Genomic DNA, 22,491 nt, shown 5'->3' with positions numbered 1-22,491 from the left:
TGCATTACTGTCATTAACAACCCAGCCAACCTTTGTATCATCCGCAAACTTCCACATTAAGCCTGATATAACTTCATTAATATCACTGGTAAATATACAAAACAGTGGACCCAACACCGAATCCTGTGGGACTCCACTAATAACATTAGTGCTGAAGAGCAGCACCGATTGATTACCACATTCTGTCTTCTCCCACCTAACCACCCTTTTATCCATTGTAGCAACTTACCCTTAATACCATTCTGCTCCAATTTGTACAACAGCCTTTCATGCACAACAGTATCAAAAGCTTTCCTGAAATCCAAATATATGATATCAAAATTATTTTTTGCATCCAGTTCTTTTGTAACCACATCATAATATCCTATCAAATTTGTCAGACAAGACTTTCCCTTAACAAACCCATGCTGTGTCTGAATTATTGCTGCAGTCTTGTCTAGATGATCCTGCAATGCATTTTAACCAGTGCCTCCATTATTTTACCCAGAACAGAAGTTAAACTAACTGGTCTGTAATTACTCGTGTCACCCTTCGATCCCTTTTGTGAATTGGGGATACATTTGCACATCTCCAGTCCGTGGGGACCTCCCCTGAGTGCAAGGATGCTCTCATAATTATGGCTAAGGGTTTGCTTAGTTGCTTTGCCGCCTCCTTTAATATAACTGGATAGATCCCATCCATCCCAGGTGCTTTTCTTATGTATAACTTCAACAATTTCTTCTCCACTTTGCTCTCAGTTATTACAAAATCATTAAGTATACTGCTACAATTTGATAACCTTCTGCCATTTTCAAACCTTAATAATTCCTCATGTGTGAATGTAGATGCAAAATACTCATTCAGTTTGTTTGCTATCTGAGCAGGATCATCAACAGTCAAACCATCGATGTCAAGTGGACAAATCAAATTCATCCCCTTCCTTTTAGAATTTATATAAGTAAAGAAATCCTTGCTGTTTTTCTTAGCATCTTTTGCCAAGGATTTCTCGTAATCTGCCTTCGCCTGCCTAACCTCCTTTGTCACTTGATTACAGACGAGCTTAAATCTGGCATAGGCTTCTGAGTCGCTTGATAATTTATATGCATCCCATGCATTTTTCTTCCCTGTTACAAGTCTCATTAGTTAACCATTTAGGCCTAAACCTTGAACAATATTTCTTAATAGGTATGAAACTTTTAGTAGCATCCACAATTAATTCCTTGAATGCTTCCCACTTAGAATTTACTGTTGGTAACATTGTCAGTTCATCCCACTGTACAGAATTTAAAAACTTTCTGAGACCACTGTACTCACCTTTACGGAAGCAAAAACCCTTTCCTTTACCCCTGATGGTAATTAAATCTTTAAGTAAATCCCACATCAGTACACTGATCACTGCCACCTATGGTTCCTTTATCTGCAAATTCTTAATACACGAATGATCACTGCTGATAACTAGATCAAGAGTATTACTCTCTCTGGTTGCCTCTCGAACATGCTGCTGCAGAAAACAATCATCCAATAAATCCACAAAAGTCTGACTAGTGTGTGGGTGACCAGCCCACAAGTTCCAGTCAATATCTGGGAAGTTAAAATCCCCCATTATAAGACATTCTGATTTAGTAGCCCACTATTTCCCTGTACAATTGTTCACTGTACTCATTCGAGTCATCAGGCCTATAACGCACTCCTACTCTTATTTTTGCTTTCGCAGTGCTTATGTTACACCAAACTGACTCAACACAACACTGTTCATCTATATCAACTGATGGATGGGATCTATCCAGTTATATTAAAGGAGGCAGCAAAGGAAGTAAGCAAACCCTTAGCCATAATTATGAGAGCTTCCCTGGACTCAGGGGCGGTTCCCATGGACTGGAGATGTGCAAATGTGTCCCAATCCACAAAGGAGGAGCAAAGGGAGACACAGGTAATTACGGACCTATTAGTTTAACTTCTGTTCCAGGGAAATTAATGGAGGCACTGGTTAAAGAAGCATTGCAGGATCATCTAGACAAGACTTCAGTTATAGCTCAGACACAAATCTTGTCTTACTAATTTGATTCAATACTATTATGTAGTCACAAAGGAACTGGATGCAAAGAATAACTTTGATATCATATTTTTGGATCTTAGAAAAGCCTTTGATACTGTTGCACATGGAAGACTGCTGCACAAATTGGAGCAGTGTGGCATTGGAGGGAAATTGCTGCTATGGATAAAGGGATGATTGAGTGGGAGAAGACAGAGTGGTAATCAATGGACACTGCTCTTCATGGACTAATGGATTAGTCGAGTCCCTCAGGGTTCAGTGTTGGGTCCATTATTGTTTTCTGTATTTATAAATGATATTGATGATGGTATATCAGGCTTGATGTCCAAGTTTGCAGATGATACAAAGGTTGGCAGGGTTGTTAATGACACTAATGACAGTACACTGCTGCAACAGGATCTAGAAAAGTTGAGCAGATGGGCTGAGAGGTGGCAAATGAAGTTCAACATTGACAAATGTAAAGTACTACATATGGGAAGCAGTAATCCCAGAGTAACGTATCAACTCTATGGTACCACACTGGCAGTGGTAGAGAATGAAAAGGACCTGGGGGTAATTGTGCAGGCAGATACGAAGTTTTGCGAGCAGTGCAGGTGGTCTACAAGAGTAGTTCATTGTGTCTTGTCAATGATATACAGAAATTTTTCTAGCAGGGATAAGGAGGTGATTATTCCCTTGTATAAGGGAATAATCACCTCCTTATCCCTGCTTATCACCTCCTTATACGGCAATGGTCAGGCCACACCTTGAGTACTGTATACAGGTCTAGAGGCCTCATTTTAATAAGGATGTAGAGCTGTTGGAATGAGTACAGAGAAGGACAACAAGATTAGTGAATGGAACAAAGGGTTGCTCTTACCAAGAGAGGCTTAAATTCTGCAAATTGCAACGGCTGGAGTCTAGGCACTGGTGATCTGATTGAGATGTATAAGGCCTTGAATGGGTTGAGCATGCTGAATTCTGATGGGATTCTTCCACTTGCTCAAATTACCAACCTAAGGGGGCATAAATTCAAATTGAGGAACAACAGTTACAGAATATGTGCGCGGAAATTTGCCTTTAGCCAGCAGGTGGTTAATTCTGAAACAATCTTCCGTCTCTCATTGTGGAAGTTGATAGCTTAAATAAATTAAAAAGGAAGAACTGGACAAACATTTAGAGGGGATGGTTGGGGAAATTTTTTTTTTGACTGATGCTACATAAGCTCATATGCTTGCTTTCTTGCATCACATGCCTCTATTACTATTATCATTTCCTTTTCCCTGATAGCAAAATTCCTGTATATCATTGACAATATCCCATGGCCTGCTTTGGCAGCCTATCTGCATTGCTCAGAAAACATCTTATCTGACTGCACAATCACTTCCAGGTCATTTTCTACCACCCTAGGTGCAGTACCACACAGTTGGTACGTTCCTCTGGGGTTACTTCTACCCATATTCAGTACTTTGCATTTGTCAACGTCAAACTTTAGTTGCCACCTCTCAGTCGATCTGCCCAAATTTTCTATATCCTGTTGCAGTAGCACACTGCCATTAACAACCCTGCCAACTACTAGTGGGACTCCACTAATAACATTAGTCCACAAGAACAGCATCCATTGATTACCACGCTGTCTTCTCCCAGTCAACCACCATTTTATCCACTGTAGCAACTTAACCTTAATACCATACTGCTGCAATTTGTACAGTAGTCTTCCATGTGCAACAGTGTCAAAAGCTTTCCTGAAATCCAAGTATATGATATCAAAATTATTTTTTGCAACCAGTTGCTTCGTAACCATATCATAGTATCCAATCAAATTTGTCAGACAAGACTTTCCCTTAACAAATCCATGCTGTGTCTGAATTATTGCTGCAGTCTTGTCTAGATGATCCTGCAATGCATCTTTAACCAGTGACTCCATTATTTTACCCAGAACAGAAATTAAACTCGTCTGTAATTACTCATGTCAGCCTTAGTGAATTGGAGATACATTTGCACAATCCTTATGAATCAGAATTGATTCATAAGGATAAACTTAACAGTGGCTCTTTTTATTGTATTGTAAAATGGTTATTAAATACATTATATAGACACTATTTATTAGAACTAGTGTTGGACTGCCTCTGGTCCAAAATCACTAATTTACTACAACACACAATGTGGCACAGAGTCAATAATGAAACACTGAAATATTTATTCACATAAAAAAAAAACTGTCATCAATTCCTGAAGTGACACGGAAAATGCATTGTGCCTTTCCAGTTCGTCCACAGATGCATAATGTGTATTGAGATCCAAGAGTTTAGCTGGCCAGGATATATGCTTAAAATCCTTTTTTTGAATTCCTCAAACCACTCATTTCACCTTCTGCAGCCTCTATCATCCATATAGAACTGGATAGTTCTGATGCCTCGTGCTTTACTCCAAATAACTACTCATTTAATGCTGAAGAACACAAAACATAGTTTCATCAGACCACTTCACTTGTCTTGAGCATTCATCTTTTGCTTCCTGGTACCAATTGCAGCCATACTTTTCATTTGGTGTCTGAGATCAGTGGCTTCTATGAACATCCCTTTTCCCATAATACATTCTCTAGACTTCACAGCATGGTGCAGCTACCACATGGATTTGTGAAGAAAAGTCCAAAAGAATTCTTTCCTTATGTTCACATAAAGGGATGAACCACATTGGCCCATCAGATATGAATGACAAAACTATTGATAATCCAGTTCAGATTGATAAATAATGAGTACAAATATTAACATCTACAATCATGAATGAATGTTTTCAGGGATGGGGATACCAGAAGGACATCAAATTCTAACTGGAAGCTAAATGATTGTGATAACTGAGAGGAAAATGGAAGAAAATTGCTGAAGCTAATAAGGCACCTGGGGTCGATGGAATCACTAAATTATATTAAAAGCAGCAACAAAAGAGGTAAGCAAACTTTTAGCCATAATTATGAGAGCATCCTTTAATTCAGGGAAGACATGTATAGACTGATTAAGAAAGTAATTCAGGATCACCTTGACAGGAATGTAGTTATATGGTAATCACAGCACAAATTCATTACAGTGGAGAGGGTCACTTATGACCAATCTGACTGATGTAATTAGAGGAACTGGACGCAAAAAAAAAAAAAAATAAATAAATAATAATTAATTTTGACACCATACACTTAGATTTCAGTAAAGCCTTTGACACTACTCCACACTAAAGACTGCTACACAAATTGAATTGTGTACAATAGGGGCAAGTTACTGCTATGAATAAAGGAATGGTTGAGTGGAAGGTCAGAATGGTTATTAGCAGTAGCAAATTATGCAAAGAAAGTAAGCTAATAGAGAGTACAAAAAAAAAAAAAAAAAAAAAACTTCCCAATTCACCTATCTATCTCCTCAAATAGCCTGTCTAGTTCTTCCTTGAATTTATTAAAGCTATCCACTCTTCCACATAACAGATGCAAGTTTGGTCCAGCAATCAACCACCTGCAATCAGTGGAAGTTTAGCTGAAGGAAAACTCCTGTACATCAGTTCTGCAACTATCCTTCCTCAATTTGAATTTATGCCCTGTGTGTGTGTACACACAAGTAGTCTGAGAAACAGGAAGAATCCCATTAGCACTGAGTTCAGTGCTAATGGGATTCTTCCCATTAGCACTGATGCTGAGCCTTTAAACACCTAAAACAAATCACCTCACAGGTGCAATTTGCAGAGCCTTTCTTGGTGCCAGCATCCCTTAGTTCCCTTCAATTTCACTGCCCTGCTCTGTACCCTTCCTTCTTAAAATGAGGCCTCCAGATCTGTACATTATATTGGGCCTGACCACTGCCTTATACAACGGGATAATCACCTCTTTATCCCTGCTAGCAAAATTCCTGTATATCATTGACAAAATCCTATGAGCTGACCTGGCTGCACTGCTGAGAACATATCTGACTGCACAATTACCACTACCTTGAATGCAATACCACACAGTTGGTATGTTATTCTGGTATTACTGCAACCCATATGCAGTACTTTGCATTTGTCAACGTTAAACTTCGGCTGCCATTTCTCAGCTCATCTGTAATTTTTCTAGATCCTGTTGCAGTAGCAACATTACTTCTTCATGGATTCATACCATTAGTGGAGTACCATGGTTTAACACTGAGCTCCTTACTGTGTTCAATACTTATTAACAATGCTGATGAAGGCATATCAAGTTTAATGCATAACTCTGCTGATGATGGAAAGGTTTCAGGGTGGTTAATGAACAGGAACCAAGGTATACTACTGCAACAAGAAGCTGTTCTTATCAGAAGGGCTGAGAAGTGGTAGTTGAGGTTTAACATTGATAAATGCAAAGTACTGCATTTGGGGTAATAGTAATCCCAGAATAGCATTAGCATTAGTAGAGGCATTTGATGCAAGAAAGCAAGCTTATACAGCATCAGCCAAAAAAAAAAAAAACCACTTCCACTTCACCCCTCTGTTCTTTCAAAATACCTGTCCAGCTGAGCCTTAAACTTATTTAGGCTATCAACTTCCACGACAAGGGATGGAAGTCGAAGGCAGGCGAAGGCAGATTACGAGAGATCCTTGGCAAGGGATGCGAAGAAAAACAGCAAAGAGTTCTTTACTTATGTAAACTCTAGAAGGAAGGGGATGAATCAGATTGGTCCACTTGAGATCGATGGGTCAACTGTTGATGACCCTGCTCGGGTAGCTAACAAACTAAATGAATATTTTGCATCGACATTCACACATGAGGAGTTATTCAGCGAGGGGAATGCCAGAGGTGTATTCAACTCTAGCAGTAAGCTAGAGAATCTTGTAATAACTGAGAGCAAAGTGGAGGAGAAATTGTTGAAGATAAACACAAGAAAGGCACCTGGGGTGGATGGGATCTATCCAGTTATATTAAAGGAGGCAGCAAAGGAGGTAAGCAAACCCTTAGCCATAATTATGAGAGCTTCCTTGGACTCAGGGGAGGTACCCATTGACTGGAGATGTGCAAATGTGACCCCAATTCACAAAGGGGGATCAAAGGCTGACACAAGTAATTATAGACCTGTGAGTTTAACTTCTGTTCCCGGAAAATTAATGGAGGCACTGGTGAAAGAAGCACTGCAGGATCATCTAGACAAGACTTCAGTTATAGCTAGGACACAGCATGGTTTTGTTAAGGGGAAGTCTTGCCTGACCAATTTGATTGGATACTATGATGCAGTCACAAAAGAACTGGATGCAGGGAATAACTTTGATATTATATACTTGGATCTTAGAAAGGCTTTTGATACTGTTGCACATGGAAGACTGCTGCACAAATTGGAGCAGTGTGGCATTGGAGGCAAGTTGCTGCTATGGATAAAGGGGTGGTTGAGGGGGAGAAGACAGAGAGTGGTAATCAATGGACACTGCTCATCGTGGACTAATGTTATTAGTGGAGTTCCTCAGGGTTCAGTATTGGGGCCTTTATTGTTTTCTGTATTTATAAATGATATTGATGATGGTATATCAGGCTTAATGTCCAAGTTTGCAGACGATACGAAGGTTGGCAGGGTTGTCAAGGACACTACTGACACTATGCTGCTGCAACAGGATTTGGAAAGGTTGAGCAGATGGGCTTCGAGGTGGCAAATGAAGTTTAACATTGACAAATGTAAAGTACTACATATGGGAAACAGCAACCCCAGAGCAACGTATCAACTCTGTGGTACTACACTGACAGTGGTAGAGAATGAAAGGGACCTGGGGGTGGTGGTGCAGGCAGATATGAAGTTCTCTGAGCAGTGCAGACGAGCTGCAAGAGTAGCTCATGGTGTATTGTCAATGATATATAGGAATTTTTCTAGCAGGGATAAGGAGGTGATTATTCCCTTGTATAAGGCAATGGTCAGGCCACACCTAGAGTACTGTATACAGGCCTGGAGGCCTCATTTCAGGAAGGATGTAGAGCTGCTGGAACGAGTACAGAGAAGGGCAACTAGATTGGTGAATGGGACAAAGGGGTTCTCTTACGAAGAAAGGCTTAAGTTTTGCAAATTACAGTGTCTGGAAACTAGGCACCAGCGGGGTGATCTGATAGAGGTGTACAAAGCCTTGAATGGTTTGAGCATGCTCAATGCTGATGGGATTCTTCCTCTAGCTCAGAAAAATCACCTGAGAGGGCATAAATTCAAATTGAGGAAAGACAGATGTAGGATAGATGTGCGGAAATTTGCCTTTAGCCAGCGGGTGGTTGGTGGGTGGAACAGACTTCCATCCCTTGTCGTGGAAGTTGATAGCCTAAATAAGTTTAAGGCTCAGCTGGACAGGTATTTCGAACGAACAGAGGGGTGAAGTGGAAGTGGTTATTTTTATTTATTTATGTTACTTTTTTTTTTTTTTTTTGGCTGATGCTGCATAAGCTTGCTTTCTTGCATCAAATGCCTCTACTAATGCTAATGCTAATGCTAAAGTCTGTTCCATCAACCAACCACCCGCTAGCTAAAGGCAAATTTCCGCAAGTCTATACTACATCTGTCTTTCCTCAATTTGAATTTATGCCCTCTCAGGTGATTATTCTGAGCGAGAGGAAGAATCCCATCAGCATGCTCAAACCATTCAAGGCTTTATACACCTCTATCAGATCACCTCGCTGGTGCCTAGTCTCCAGACACTGTAATTTGCAAAACTTAAGCCTTTCTTCGTAAGAGCACCCCTTTGTTCCATTCACTAATCTTGTTGCCCTTCTCTGTACTCGTTCCAGCAGCTCTACATCCTTCTTGAAATGAGGCCTCCAGACCTGTATACAGTACTCTAGGTGTGGCCTGACCATTGCCTTATACAAGGGAATAATCACCTCCTTATCCCTGCTAGAAAAATTCCTTTATATCATTGACAATACACCATGAGCTACTCTTGCAGCCCATCTGCACTGCTCAGAGAACTTCATATCTGCCTGCACAACCACCCCCAGGTCCCTTTCATTCTCTACCACTGTCAGTGTAGTACCACAGAGTTGATACGTTGCTCTGGGGTTGCTGTTTCCCCATGTGTAGTACTTTACATTTGTCAATGTTAAACTTCATTTGCCACCTCTCGGCCCATCTGCTCAACGTTTCCAGATCCTGTTGCAGCAACATAGTGTCAGTAGTGTCCTTGACAACCCTGCCTACCTTTGTATCGTCTGCAAACTTCGACATTAAGCTTGATATACCATCATCAATATCATTTATAAATACAGAAAACAATAATGGACCCAACACTGAGCCTTGAGGGACTCCACTAATAACATTAGTCCACGACGAGCAGTGTCCATTGATTACCACTCTCTGTCTTCTCCCCCTCAGCCACCCCTTTATCCACAGCAGCAATTTGCCTCCAATGTCACACTGCTCCAATTTGTGCAGCAGTCTTCCATGTGCAACAGTATCAAAAGCCTTTCTAAGATCCAAGTATATAATATCAAAGTTATTCCCTGCATCCAGTTCCTTTGTGACTGCATCATAGTATCCAATCAAATTGGTCAGGCAAGACTTCCCCTTAACAAAACCATGCCGTGTCCGAGCTATAACTGAAGTCTTGTCTAAATGATCCTGCAGTGCTTCTTTAATTAGTGCCTCCATTAATTTTCCTGGAACAGAAGTTAAACTCACAGGTCTACAATTACTTGTGTCAGCCTTTGATCCTCCTTTGTGAATTGGGGTCACATTTGCACATCTCCAGTCTGTGGGTACCTCCCCTGAGTCCAAGGAAGCTCTCATAATTATGGCTAAGGGTTTGCTTACTTCCTTTGCTGCCTCCTTTAATATAACTGGATAGATCCCATCCACCCTGGGTGCCTTTCTTGTGTTTATCTTCAACAATTTCTCCTCCACTTTACTCTCAGTTATTACAAGATTCTCTAGCTTACTGCTACACCTCTGGCTTTCCCCTCGCTAAATAACTCCTCATGTGTGAATGTGGATGCAAAATATTCATTTAGTTTGTTAGCTACCTGAGCAGGATCATCAACAGTTGACCCATCGATATCAAGTGGACCAATCTGATTCATCCCCTTCCTTTTAGAGTTTACATAAGTAAAGAACTCTTTGCTGTTTTTCTTTGCATCCCTTGCCAAAGATTTCTCGTAATCTGCCTTCGCCTGCCTAACCTCCTTTGTAACTTGGTTACAGATCAACTTGTATCTATCATAGGCTTCTGTGTCGTGTGTTGATTTGTATGTATCCCATGCATGTTTCTTCTCTGCCATATGCATCATCAGTTCATCTGACATCCATTTAGGCCTAAACCTTGAACAATATTTCTTACTTGGTATGTAAAGCCTAGTAGCTTCCAAGATAAGTTCTTTGAATGTTTCCCATTTTGCATTTGCTGTTGGTAATAACATACCAATAGAGTGCTACTACACACAAGGAAGTGGAGAACAAAAATGACTGGGTGTAATTTTAAAGTCTGACAAAGTTCTCTTAGCAACAGAGAGAGCATGCTAAGACAGCTCACTGAGTACTGTCGATAACAAAACTTTGCCAGTAGGGACTAGTAAACTCAATGCCGATGGCATTCTTGCTCCTTCTTAGACAACAAACTTAAGGTGCCCTAAATTTAACCCAAAAAGGTATGGGTGAAGGACAAATGTGTAAAAATTTAAATTATTAGATGGGAGATGGACAAATGTGGGTAGATTTTTAAAAAAAAATTTTTTTTTTTGGTGATGCTGTTAAGCTTGCTTTCTTGCATCACATGATACCACTAATACTAAATTCCCATGACGTAAAAAAAATAAATCTTCCAGGTACTGCAGTACTGCTTTAATAATCACAATAAATAGATATTGTCCAGAACTGGAAAGTATACAAGGTCTAAATCTTGTTTTTAATTGCTACTATGCAACATCTACAATTCAGTACCCAGGTAAAACAAGATGATTTCCTAACTTTCTTCACGTGAAGCTTCCAGAGCAAATTTAAGCTTCTAGAATAAGACAAACTATATAAGACTGTAATTACTTGATCTCAAAATAAGGTAAATTTAACTCAAACATGAGTAAAAGATTAAAAAAAAAAAAAGTTTGAGTAATGTATATGAAGCCAAACTGCAAACTTTGTTGAATTTTAAGCATGGTTTTATGACCTGCTGATACTGACATCCTCTACTTTTTTTTTTCTGGTTTGTGCTTAAAGGAAAAAAAAAAAAAAAAAAACTTCCCATTTCATCTATTCATTCCCTCCAACAGTTTGTCTAGTACTTCTTTGAATTTAAGCTATCAACTCCACAATAACAGAGGGAAGTTTGTTCTGGCAATCAACCACAGATGAATAAAGGCACACTTCTGCACATCAATTCTACAACTGTCCTTCCTCAATTTGAATTTGTGTCCCACCCTCGCATGTAGTCTGAGCAAGAGGAAGAATCCCATCAGCTGTAAGCTTGCTCAATCCATTCAAAGCGATAAACACCTCAATAACATCAAGTCGCAGATGCCTGGTCTACAAAGGCTGCAATTTGCAAAACTGATGTGCCTTTCTTGGTAAAAGCATCCCCCTTGTTCCCATCACCATTTCACTGCACTCCTCTATACTTCCAGCAAGCTCTACATACTTCCTAAAATTAATCCTCCATATCTATAGGCAATACTCAAGAAGTGGCCTGACCACTGTCTTATACAATTGGATAATCATGTCCTTATCCTTGCTAGCAAAGTTTCTGTATATCATCGACAAGACCCCATGAGCTGCTCTGGCAGCCGTTTGCACTGCTCAAAAAACTTCATATCCGACTGCACAATTACCCCCAGGTCCTTTTCATTTTCCACTACCCCCAGACATAACTACTGTCATGGGTAAAGGGGAAAGCTTTTGCTTTCGTAAGGGTGACAACAGTGGTGTCAAACAGTTTTTAATTCTGTGCAGTGGGACCAACTGATGATGTTACCAACAGCAAATTCCAAATGGAAAGTAATCAAAGAATCTACTAGGCTTTTCATACTAATGAAGAAATACTGTTCAAGGCATAGACCTCTAAATGGATGTCAGATGAACTATTGAGATAGATAGCAGAGAAAAAAAAGTGCATGGGATGCATATAAATTATCAGGTGATACAGAGGCCTATGATAGATAAAATTAGTCTGTAATCAAGCCACAAAGGAGATTAGACAAACTAAAAAAGATTATGAGACGTCACTAGTAAAGAAAAACAGCAAAGTGTTCTATGCTTATATTAACAGAAGGAATCATATTGGGCCACTAGATGTCTATGAGTTAACTGTTGATGACCCTGCTAAGGTTGCAGAAAAACTGAATAGGTATTTTGCATCTCCGTTCACACATGAAGTATTCTTTAGGGAATGGGATGCCAGAAGTTTATCAAACTAACGAGGAACTAAATGACTGTGATAACTGAAAGGAAAGTGGAAGAGAAATTCTTAAAGATGGACATGAAAAAGGCACCTGAGGTGGATGGAATCTACCCAATTATATTAAGAGAGGCAGCAAAGGAGGTAAGCAACCCTTAGCAATAATTATGAGAACATCCTTGGATTTAAGGAGATACCTATGGAGTGGAGATATGCAAATTTTTCCCGAATTCATATAGGAGGATCAAAAGGCGACATCAATAAATATAGACCTGTTAGTTTAACGTCTGTTGCAGGGAAAATAATGGTGTCACTGGTTAAAGAAGTAAGGCAGGACCATTTGGACAGGAATGCAATTACACTATAGACACAGCATGTATTTGTTAAGGGGCAGACTTGTCTAACAAATCGGATAGGTTACTATGATGCAGTGACCAAGGAAATGGATGCAAAAAATAATTTTGATATCATATTCTTTGATTTCAGGAAGGCTTTTGATACTGTTGTACATAAAGTCTGCTGTACAAACTGGAGCAATGTGGCATTAAGGGCAAGTTACTGCTATGGATAAAGGAATGGTTAAGTGGAAGAAGACAGTAGTTATCAATGAGCACTGCTCTTAGTGGACTAATGTTATTAATGGAATTCCCCAGGGTTCAGTGATGGGCCCATTGTTGTATTCAATATCTTCATCAATAATATTGATGAAAGAATATCAGGTTTAATGTCTAATTTTGCAGATGATACAAAGGTTGGCAGGGTGGTTAACAACAGTCATCAGGGTGAGCAACTGCTACCAGATCTAGGAAAAATGGATCAATGGGCTGAGAAATGGCAGTTGAAGTTTAACATTGACAAATTCAAGGTACCGCATATGGGTAGCAGTAACCACAGAATAATTTATCAACTGGGTGGTACTACACTCAATGTAGTGAAGAATGAAAATGACCTGAGGTAATCATGCAGTCAGACATGAAATTCTCTGAGCAGTGCAGACATGCTGCCAGGACAGCTGATGGGGTTTTGTCAACTATATATAGAAACTTTGCTCGCAGGGATAAGGAGATAATTATCCCTTTGTATAAGGCCATGGTTGGGTCACATCTTGAGTACTGTATACACGTCTCAAGGCCTCACTTTATGAAGGATGTAGATCTGCTGGAAGGGTGCAAAGAAAAGCAACCAGATTGTGAAGGGAACAAAAGGGGGTTTTGACCTAGAAAGGATTCAGTTCTGCAAACTGCAGTGTCTCAAGATTAGGAGATCTGATTGAGGTGTTTAAAGCCTTGAATGAATTGAGTAAGTTAAGAATTAATGGCATTCTTCCACTTCTGAGACTACATACACAAAGGGGCATAAATTCAAGTTGAGGAAGGATGATTGCAGGATAGACATGTGGAAGTTTGCCTTCAGGTGGTTGATGTAAAAGGCTTACACCTGGTCTCCTGGAAGTGGATGGTTTGAATAAATTCAAGGAAGATCTAGACAAATTTCTGGAATGTACAGATGGGTGAACTGTGTAGCTTTTTTGGCTGATGCTATATAAGTTTGGTTTCTTGTATCATTTGCCATTACTGCTACTATAGTAATCACCTTTTGTGCCCTTAAAAGATATCTGCTCTATGTCATCAACTTTTCCCTTTGCAGACATATCCTGGTCCCATTCCACCTATCCTTCTTGCACAATATATTTCCCATTTTCTAACAATGGAATTGCCGACAACAACCAGTTCCTGTGGGACCAGTGCATTCTGCCTTGGGGGTTGCTGCTGTGTTACCTGATGGTCAAGCAAGCTGTGGCATTGAAGTGTGCAACTGAGTGCTGTGTCAGGTATAAACAATTATACTTAATGCAGTAATAACACTATGCTGTGAAGTTTGTTATTAATTATATAATTAAAATCATATGTTCTTATCAAAAAAAAAAAAGGAAAAAAAAATGGCAGCAGAAGTCAAATGCGGTTCCTTACACAATCATAAATGATAAGTAACAAATTCACCAACGTAATTAGAAAATCACAAATAATAACGTCCAATTCTAAGTGAAAATTTAAATGCGATAACAATCCTACTCCAATTCACCAGTTATGCAGCAATAATACTACTGTGAACTACTGAATTGGGGCCCAAAACTGAAAGGGGGCTCCCACTGCCCTCCTGTTCGAAACAGAAAAAATTTAATTGAGTAAAACTAAGTTTCTTAGTTATGTTTATGATTAAATTTACTATGTCTGCAAACAGTTTTTTTTGCATGGAACATGTTTACTGTAAGCTAGCTGCTGAGCAAGCAAACTGCAGTGAATAGAAATGAAATGGTATTAGCATAGCTGCTGCTTCCGGGGCAATTTTTACAGATTTGTGACTGTGAGGCCAAAGTCAAATAAGGGCCCACTTATTGGGAGTAGGGGCTCATTTATAGGGTCATTATTGTTGAGCATAATATTACTATTGCACATATAATATTGGAGTTGATGATGATTGGATACAAATATACCCTGCTGGACACTGATCGTGTTCTTGTACATAGTGTAAATTCTTGGTGTTCTTCTGAAGACATGGAACCTATTTATAGTGCGATTGGGTAAAAAAATAAAAATTCTTGTTTCTCTGAGGAAGTGTCTGGAGCAATGTCTACAAGAGATTAAACATAACTATATATCAAGAAATCTTGCTGATCTTAGCTTCTAGGATGGGATCCTCCATGGGATTATTTCCAGTGGCATGAGAAGTCAGTCCACTTCTACACCTCTATTTCCTTTAGTCTTGCTTCTACTTTCTAACTATTGGAGGATTCCTTTGTTTGATCCTCCTCTCTACTATTCTTTCCTACCTATCCAGTTGCCAAACTTCTTCTATAGTCTTTTCATTTCATCCTTATTTGGGCTCTCCTAGGTCTCAGGTTAGTCCAGCAGGTTATAGTGGATCCTGGCCACCTCCATGTGGCAGGGATGGGGGATTAGACGAGGTAACCGGGTGTTGCTACTTTCCATCTGCTAAGAGCCAGGCACTGGCCAACAACATAACACACCATATCATTATATTTACACATCCAACACTACATAAAAATGGCCAGTTTTGGCATAAGCTTCTACATAAGATGTACAATGGCGGCAAATGGGGGAAACTCTGGGATCCACCTCAGCAACACATGAACATCCTCTGAATATACCCCCCCCCACCGCACCTATAATATTTCTGAGTATCACTGGCGGACCATGCGATTGGGCCTATAGGGACCTTTCCCCCCACAGTTTATGTCAAAAAAAGTCCTGGGCATATTCAGGAGTACAATTCCGCCTAAAAGAATTACAACCAAATGTGTTGTATGTACATGTGGCGGCACAAACTCAATCTAGTTATTAATGACGCAGTAAATGGAATATTGAAAATACCCAACTATTTCAGCATTGTTCAAATTCTATGTGTTCTTCTACTCTATTAAAGAAACTAAATCCAACTCATTGGTCTAGTCTGCTTGCATATACAATTGCTATAAAATTTAGATTTCCCCAATTTGCTAATGGCATTAAATAAAATTATTATATAATAATAAAAAACGATGAAAAGTCAGAAGACATCCAGATTAAAAATAACATTGAAAATGTCGATTTTACATTAACCACCGTACTGATAGAAAAAAAATCTTGTCGAGTATTAATTCAACATCAACGATTTCGCAGAGAAAGAATATGGATATTGGTCAAGCTGCATTGGGCATAGAAACATGTATAATCAAGTGAAAAAATTAAGAAATGATGTTGAATTAATACTCAACAAGATTTTTTCTATCGGTACGGTGATCACCAAGGAAGCATCATCTATTGCACAGAAATGGGGGTATACCTTGTCAAATTTCGAATGAACGGAAGTGATTTGTTAAGAAATCATTTCGATGAACTGGCAGAGGACTACCAATTTGAAAATGCAGAACTGCTCTTTAAAATTAAGATTTATTTATAGTGTAATTGACTTAGCGAATACTCAACTGCACAAAAGGTTTCAAGGATTAGATACACTTTCTGACTTGTTTGCATTTCTTACTCCAACTCAATTAATCCAAATAGATGAAATTTCCATTATAAAAACACAGAGAAGGTGCAAAAGAAATTTAAGTGAAGTCACTAAAAATGAAATTGCCAATATTAAAACTATTCGTGAATTTGAAGAACTAGTCGTAGTAAAATACTACAATATGAGTGCTACTTTTTCGGAAGTGTACTTCTTATTGATGTTATTTTTGACAATTCTGGTTGCTGTAACAACTGCGGAATGCTTTTTCCTCAAAATTAAAATTAAGAATTATTGCAGAAACACCATGGGACAACATCTCTCAGTGATAGCACTGCTTAGCAAGAAGCTGAAAGAATGGATGATTCTAAATTAATGATTTTGCCAATGCCAAATCTAGACAAAAACCATTCTAAATTACATCAATTTTCAAAATTTATTTTTCATTTTTATATTTACAGAATTTTTTTTTTTTTTTTTATATTGTCAATGAAAAGGTTCGGTGAAACAAGTAGTTGCTCTTGACACCTCGAAGGCTTTCGATCGTGTTTGGCATAAAAGGTCTTCTAAACTTCGAAGGCTTTCGATCGTGTTTGGCATAAAAGGTCTTCTAAACAAACTTCCATCTTATGGTTTGCCAACTGTTTTTTGTAATTGGTTATCCAGTTTTCTCTCTGATTGCTCACTAAGGGTGATGGTAGATGGCTCTCTGTCTTCCAACTTCTCCACTAAAGCCAGTGTCCCCAGAGGTTCAGTACTTTCTCCCACTCTTTTCCTCTTATATATTAATGACCTTCTTCCATTGACTGGAAATCCTATCCATAGTTTTGTCGATGACAGCACATTGCATTCAAATTTCCAATTTGAGAAACCTTGCCCTGCTTAATCAGCTTCAACTTCTCGAACATCTGCTACCAATTCCTTAAATTGCTGATGTGCAGGTAATCCTGCAGTGGGGCAAAGACAACTTAGTTGATTTCAGTCCTTTTAAAACTCAGTCTCACAAAATGGATTCTTCTGCTCCTAAGCTTATCTTTGGTGACACTCCAATTTCTAGGCAAAATGATATATCTCTTTTGGGGATTACCCTGCCTTCTAATCTGTCTTGGCACAAGCACATTACAAATATTGCTACCTCTGCATCTAAAAAACTTGGTTTTCTTTTCGCTCTTTGTGTTACTTTTCTTCCAAACAGCTGTTCACTCTGTACAAATCACAAATCTGCCCTACCATGGAATATTGTTCTCACATGTGGGGGGTGCCCCCAAAACCTCTCTCAGGCTTCTGGATTCCATTCAGAAGAGGCCAGTTAGGTTAATTAATGATTCATCTCTAACAGAGTCTCTCCACTCGCTGTCTCATAGATGTACATTGTTTCTGCTGCATACCTCTTCTACAGATATTTCCATGGGCACTGTTCTTTTGAATTGGCTTCTATAATTCCCACTCTCTCTTTCAAAACAGTCTGAACACGTGCAGCCAACATCCATTTACTGTCCAACTTCAAACTCACAGAACCAACTTTTCATCTTCCTCGTTTATTCATTCAACTGCCGTTTTTTGGAACAACCTTCCTTCATACGTATTTCCTGAAAATTACAGTCTACAGAAGTTCAAGTTGAGGTTGTCACAGACATTCTCTCAGATATGCTAGACAAGCTGTACTTGCTACCTGGGAGTCTAAAACGCTGATGGAACCGATATTCGGGTCATTTGACACTCAAGTCAAGTGGACCCAATTTCTGCGATGTCCAGACGGTCAGTGACAGCCAAATCCTGTGCTTGCACCTTCACGATGGTGGGAGTGTTAGTAATGCTGGGTATAACCTCTATGCACAAGTACATGGTGGGTGATCACCGTAAGCAGGGGTCAAGGTGTGGCGCACACACCACATGGAGGAACGTCGCCCTCTATGTTACCAGGCAGTACTAGGTGGTAGATGACTCTCATCAACCAGTGCAATACCACCACTTTGCTTATTGGAGGCTTGAAGTGGTGGAACCCATGTTTAGTCTCTAGAGCTAAGTTCCGGTCAACCCTTCCCTATCTCTTCCATCATACAGTATGATTGATAACTTTTGAGGTTATGATGAACGTCGTGGCGAGATCCAATATTCCTTACATTTAGAGGGTACAGCTCTAAAACGGTGTTCACAGGCCAGCCGCTAGTTAGTACACCGGACTGAACCTATTGGTAACTATCTAGGAAGCTTCCGGATCAGCTAGTGTATAATCTTGCTACCTCTACTCTGCCAGATAGTGACTGGAGGAAGTCCGAGTAGTGTGTATGCGTGGAGCATTGTCGAGGCCACGTTATGTCAGGGATCTGGGTATATTCTTACCATGTGTACGCCATATCCAAAAATTTCATTACTTCATACAGCATGTCCCACCCACTTTTTCTTACTATTGAATACACCATGAATTGTCAAACTAATAGAGCAAGCTTATCTGTGAAAAGATCTAAACCACCCAAGCACTTCCTCATTCATTTCACAAATATACATGGTCTCAATTCTAATCTCAACGATGTCCATTTCCACTTGCAATCTACATGTACTTTTTCTGTCAGAATCTCAGTTATCGGTTGATTCAACTACTGCTCATCTCAGATGCCCAAATTATTTGCTGTATGATTCCTTTGCCACAAAGGTTTTACTTGTGCATATGTGCGTTCTGATATTCCCTGTCAGAGACTTGGCAATTTGGAATCTCCTCTTTGATCTTCTCTGGCTTAAAATCTCTCTACCTCATTGTGCAAATTCATCTATTGTCTCTACCGTTCTCCCAACTCCACTAATCACTTGGAGCTCTTTAACTTCCTCTCTTTGCAACTTGACCTTCTCCAGTCCAACTTTTCTAACAGTGAAGTAATTTTCCTTGGTGATTTTAATGTTCACAACTCCAGCTGGCTTCCGTTTTCTAGTCAGCATCTCGACCAGCTGGGTCAGTGTAAGGCTTTTGCAATTACTAATGACCTTGCACAGATCATTTACCTACAAGAATACCAGACAATCCTAATCATAAAGCCAAGACACTTGATCTTTTTCTCACAAACAAGCCTTCTAAGTGCATGGTCAAAGTGAGAGGTCCTTTAGGCACTTCAGATCACAAATTGGTAATTGTCTCTTCTCCAATGGAACCTTTATCTCATGGCTATTCCCAACCTCGTGTTGTTTGGCATTACAAGAATGCAAAATGGGATGATCTTTGAGACTTCTTTTCTTCTTTTCCTTGGTCGGATTACTGTTTCAAAACTTCTGATGTCAACGTTTGCTCAGATCGTGTCAGTGAAATTATTCTTGCAAGAATGGAATCCTTTATCCCACACTCCACTTTAAAATCTCATCATTTATCTAAACCTTGGTTTTCCAATAAATGTGCTAAGGCTGTCCAAGAAAAGAATGTTGCATATCGTAATTGGCTTGTTTCTAATTCTTCAGTTTCATTTTCTGCCTACACCAAAGCTCGCTACAATTGTAAAGCAGTTATTAATCAGTCCCAACTAGAGTTTGAACAGGCTAAGAGTAGAAAACTTGCTTCTTGCCCTAATGGTAGCCAAGCATTCTGGTCTCTTGCCAAAGCTATTAGCCGCAACTTTTGCCCATATCTGCTCCCACTTCTGTCCAAACCAGATGGTTCTGTTTTCGCTTCAGCCAAGTATAAAGCTGACCTGCTAGCACCCATTTTTCTTCCACCTCATTTTCGTTCAGAACAGGTGCTGCACACCTGTTCTGAACAAACCTCTGGCCATGACAGGTAAGTTACAAAAACTGTATTTTATATCTTATTATTGTTGCAATGAAGATTCTTCTTATGCCCAACCATAAATAAATAAAATACTTTATGTTTATATTCTGGTATGACCAAAGAAACCAAATTATGATTTGGTTACATGATGAGAAACTAAAGGACATTACTATTTAGTGGTCACATGAGCTTGAACCACAATGAACAGAAGTGCATTACTGCTGTATTCCTGCATTAACTACTCTGTTACATCAACCCTAAGACGTTCTGTTTGTACCTGACACAAATCATTTCAACAAGAATATTATCATTATACAGTAATTACTATTCATGGGCTCAAATCATGTTCAACTCAAAAGGTGTGAGCTCTTACATTCCCTTGAAGTACTCTGAATATTTAAAATAATATTCTTCTGTTATTAAAATTATTCACAGAAATGCAACTTTAAAATTTTTAACCACTCACTTTACTTTAAAAAAAATTAGGGGCCCTTACACATTTTGGCTGTATTTACTTACATTGTATATGGAACTGATATATACTGGAATGTTTATAAATTGCAGAAATCCTAAGGTGAAGTGTTAAATAAACCTTTATCCTTCTTAAATATGTTAAGAGTGTCATCCTCCTTAGTGCTTAATGATGTGCACTGTCATCCAATTAATGCTTAATGACATCATTTAAACTGTATATAATGAATGGCTGTCATTATGAAATTTAACAATTGTACTATTTTAATTTGTAAATGATCAATCAGTTTACTGCCTAATGACCTTTAAAATATAAAGCTGTACAATATGCAGATTCATATCCTGAATTAATAATTTTTATCTAACAAATGCCCATTAGCATCTATCTTCTCAACCTTCACGCAATGCAGAGTATCAAATACTACAGCACTTGGTTCTATTACCTTTTGTATTTGGGGTTTTTGATTTAAAAAATAATAATAATAATTAATTTATCACTATACCCTTTACTAATCCATAATAAAATTATGGACCAGTAAAGGGCACATTATTGGAATAAGAAAATATATTCAATAATAACCTATATTCAAACACACGAGCATCAAACTGTCTCAGGACAATTAAACATGTCTTTAGGAACAGAAAACCCCGAGATTGACAAGATGATAAATCATACTTACATTATCATTTAAATCTGAAAACGATCGCAGAGCAGGAAAAAAAAAAAAAAATGGAAGGAAAAAAGAAAGCAAGAGGAAGAAAAAAACCAAATGATACAGAAAACGTCTGATAACACATTTTCTGATAAGAATACAATCATTAACAATATTTAACAGTGTGTTCAAAGAACACATTAACTAAGGTGTACTACTGCACCTGCTCTGAACAAACCCCTGGCCTGTGCCAGTGACAGGTAGGTTACAAATAAACTGTATTTTGTATATTATTATTATTATTCAGTGGACAAGTTTCCCCTGTGTTACACATACATTTATTGAACATCTACAAAACAAACACAGTTTATAGTGATCTGAAAATAATTACATAAAGCGAGGGGTATGTATGGGGGGCGAAGGTTAAGAAGAGTTGCAATTACTTGCCCATGTAAAACTAACGTCTTTCGTAAAAAATAAATTTAATTAAATAACAATAAGTTTATGTCAGTCCACAAATAAAACTGAAACCATATTAACAGATTTTTTTTTTAATAATTCATTTTTTTCTCTTCTGCTGAAAGACGCTATCTTCCGTGTAATTCACAAAAGTTAAAATGAAACTTAGATACCAAGCAGACAATCCCCATACCCTCAACACTACATATGAATGAATGCAATGCTGTCATTCTTCAAACATTATATACACAGTTCACACATACATAAGCACGAGGTACTTTGTATAAATACATGGCATAAATCATTAATATACATACGTTGCCCAACGGGATACATCTCAACAGGCTCCTCCTCTAATGAGTGCTAAATTTTTACGCCACGATTTTTAACGTAACCAGTTAAACAAAACAAAGTGATTAAATGGCGTTTCGTGATGTCATCGGCGTGATTGTAATCTCGAACCCAACCAAAAATGTAAAAGGAGCACTCATATAATACAGGATATAATGGGCAATGAAAATTTTTTCCCCCTTGACATATAGTTTGCATTGATAGAAACAAGGAAATGATCGCAACCAGGAGCCGGCTCGAAAGGACAACAAAAGAAATATTATAACTGGGACCTTTTCATAAGACAGTGGGGAAGCGGCAAAATACATACAATACACAATACTACTGTGAATTTCCCATGTAGAAACTAGGACGACTTTTTTTTTTACATCTCAGTGTAAAAATCTAGGCATGATCCTACAGAAGGAAAAGGATCATTTTGCACACACCATGACTAATTTCCACAAGGTGCT

General features: G+C 38.7%; 1 protein-coding gene across 1 annotated transcript in view; it reads right to left on the bottom strand.

The window, feature by feature from the left end:
* LOC150075329 (protein argonaute-2-like) overlaps positions 1 to 22,113 on the bottom strand; it is a 384,361-nt gene extending 362,248 nt beyond the window's left edge. Inside the window, exon 1 of the mRNA XM_090388732.1 lies at positions 22,006 to 22,113. Coding sequence (XP_090244858.1) covers positions 22,006 to 22,024 — 19 coding nt within the window. The 5' untranslated portion in view covers positions 22,025 to 22,113. The remainder of the gene's footprint in view (positions 1 to 22,005) is intronic.
* Positions 22,114 to 22,491: the final 378 nt, after the last annotated feature.

This window comes from Mastigoproctus giganteus, chromosome 14 (assembly GCF_048544385.1).
Source record: "Mastigoproctus giganteus isolate SK-2022 chromosome 14, ASM4854438v1, whole genome shotgun sequence".
Classification (NCBI taxonomy): domain Eukaryota; kingdom Metazoa; phylum Arthropoda; class Arachnida; order Uropygi; family Thelyphonidae; genus Mastigoproctus; species Mastigoproctus giganteus.
This window is presented reverse-complemented; position numbering and strand designations above follow the sequence as displayed.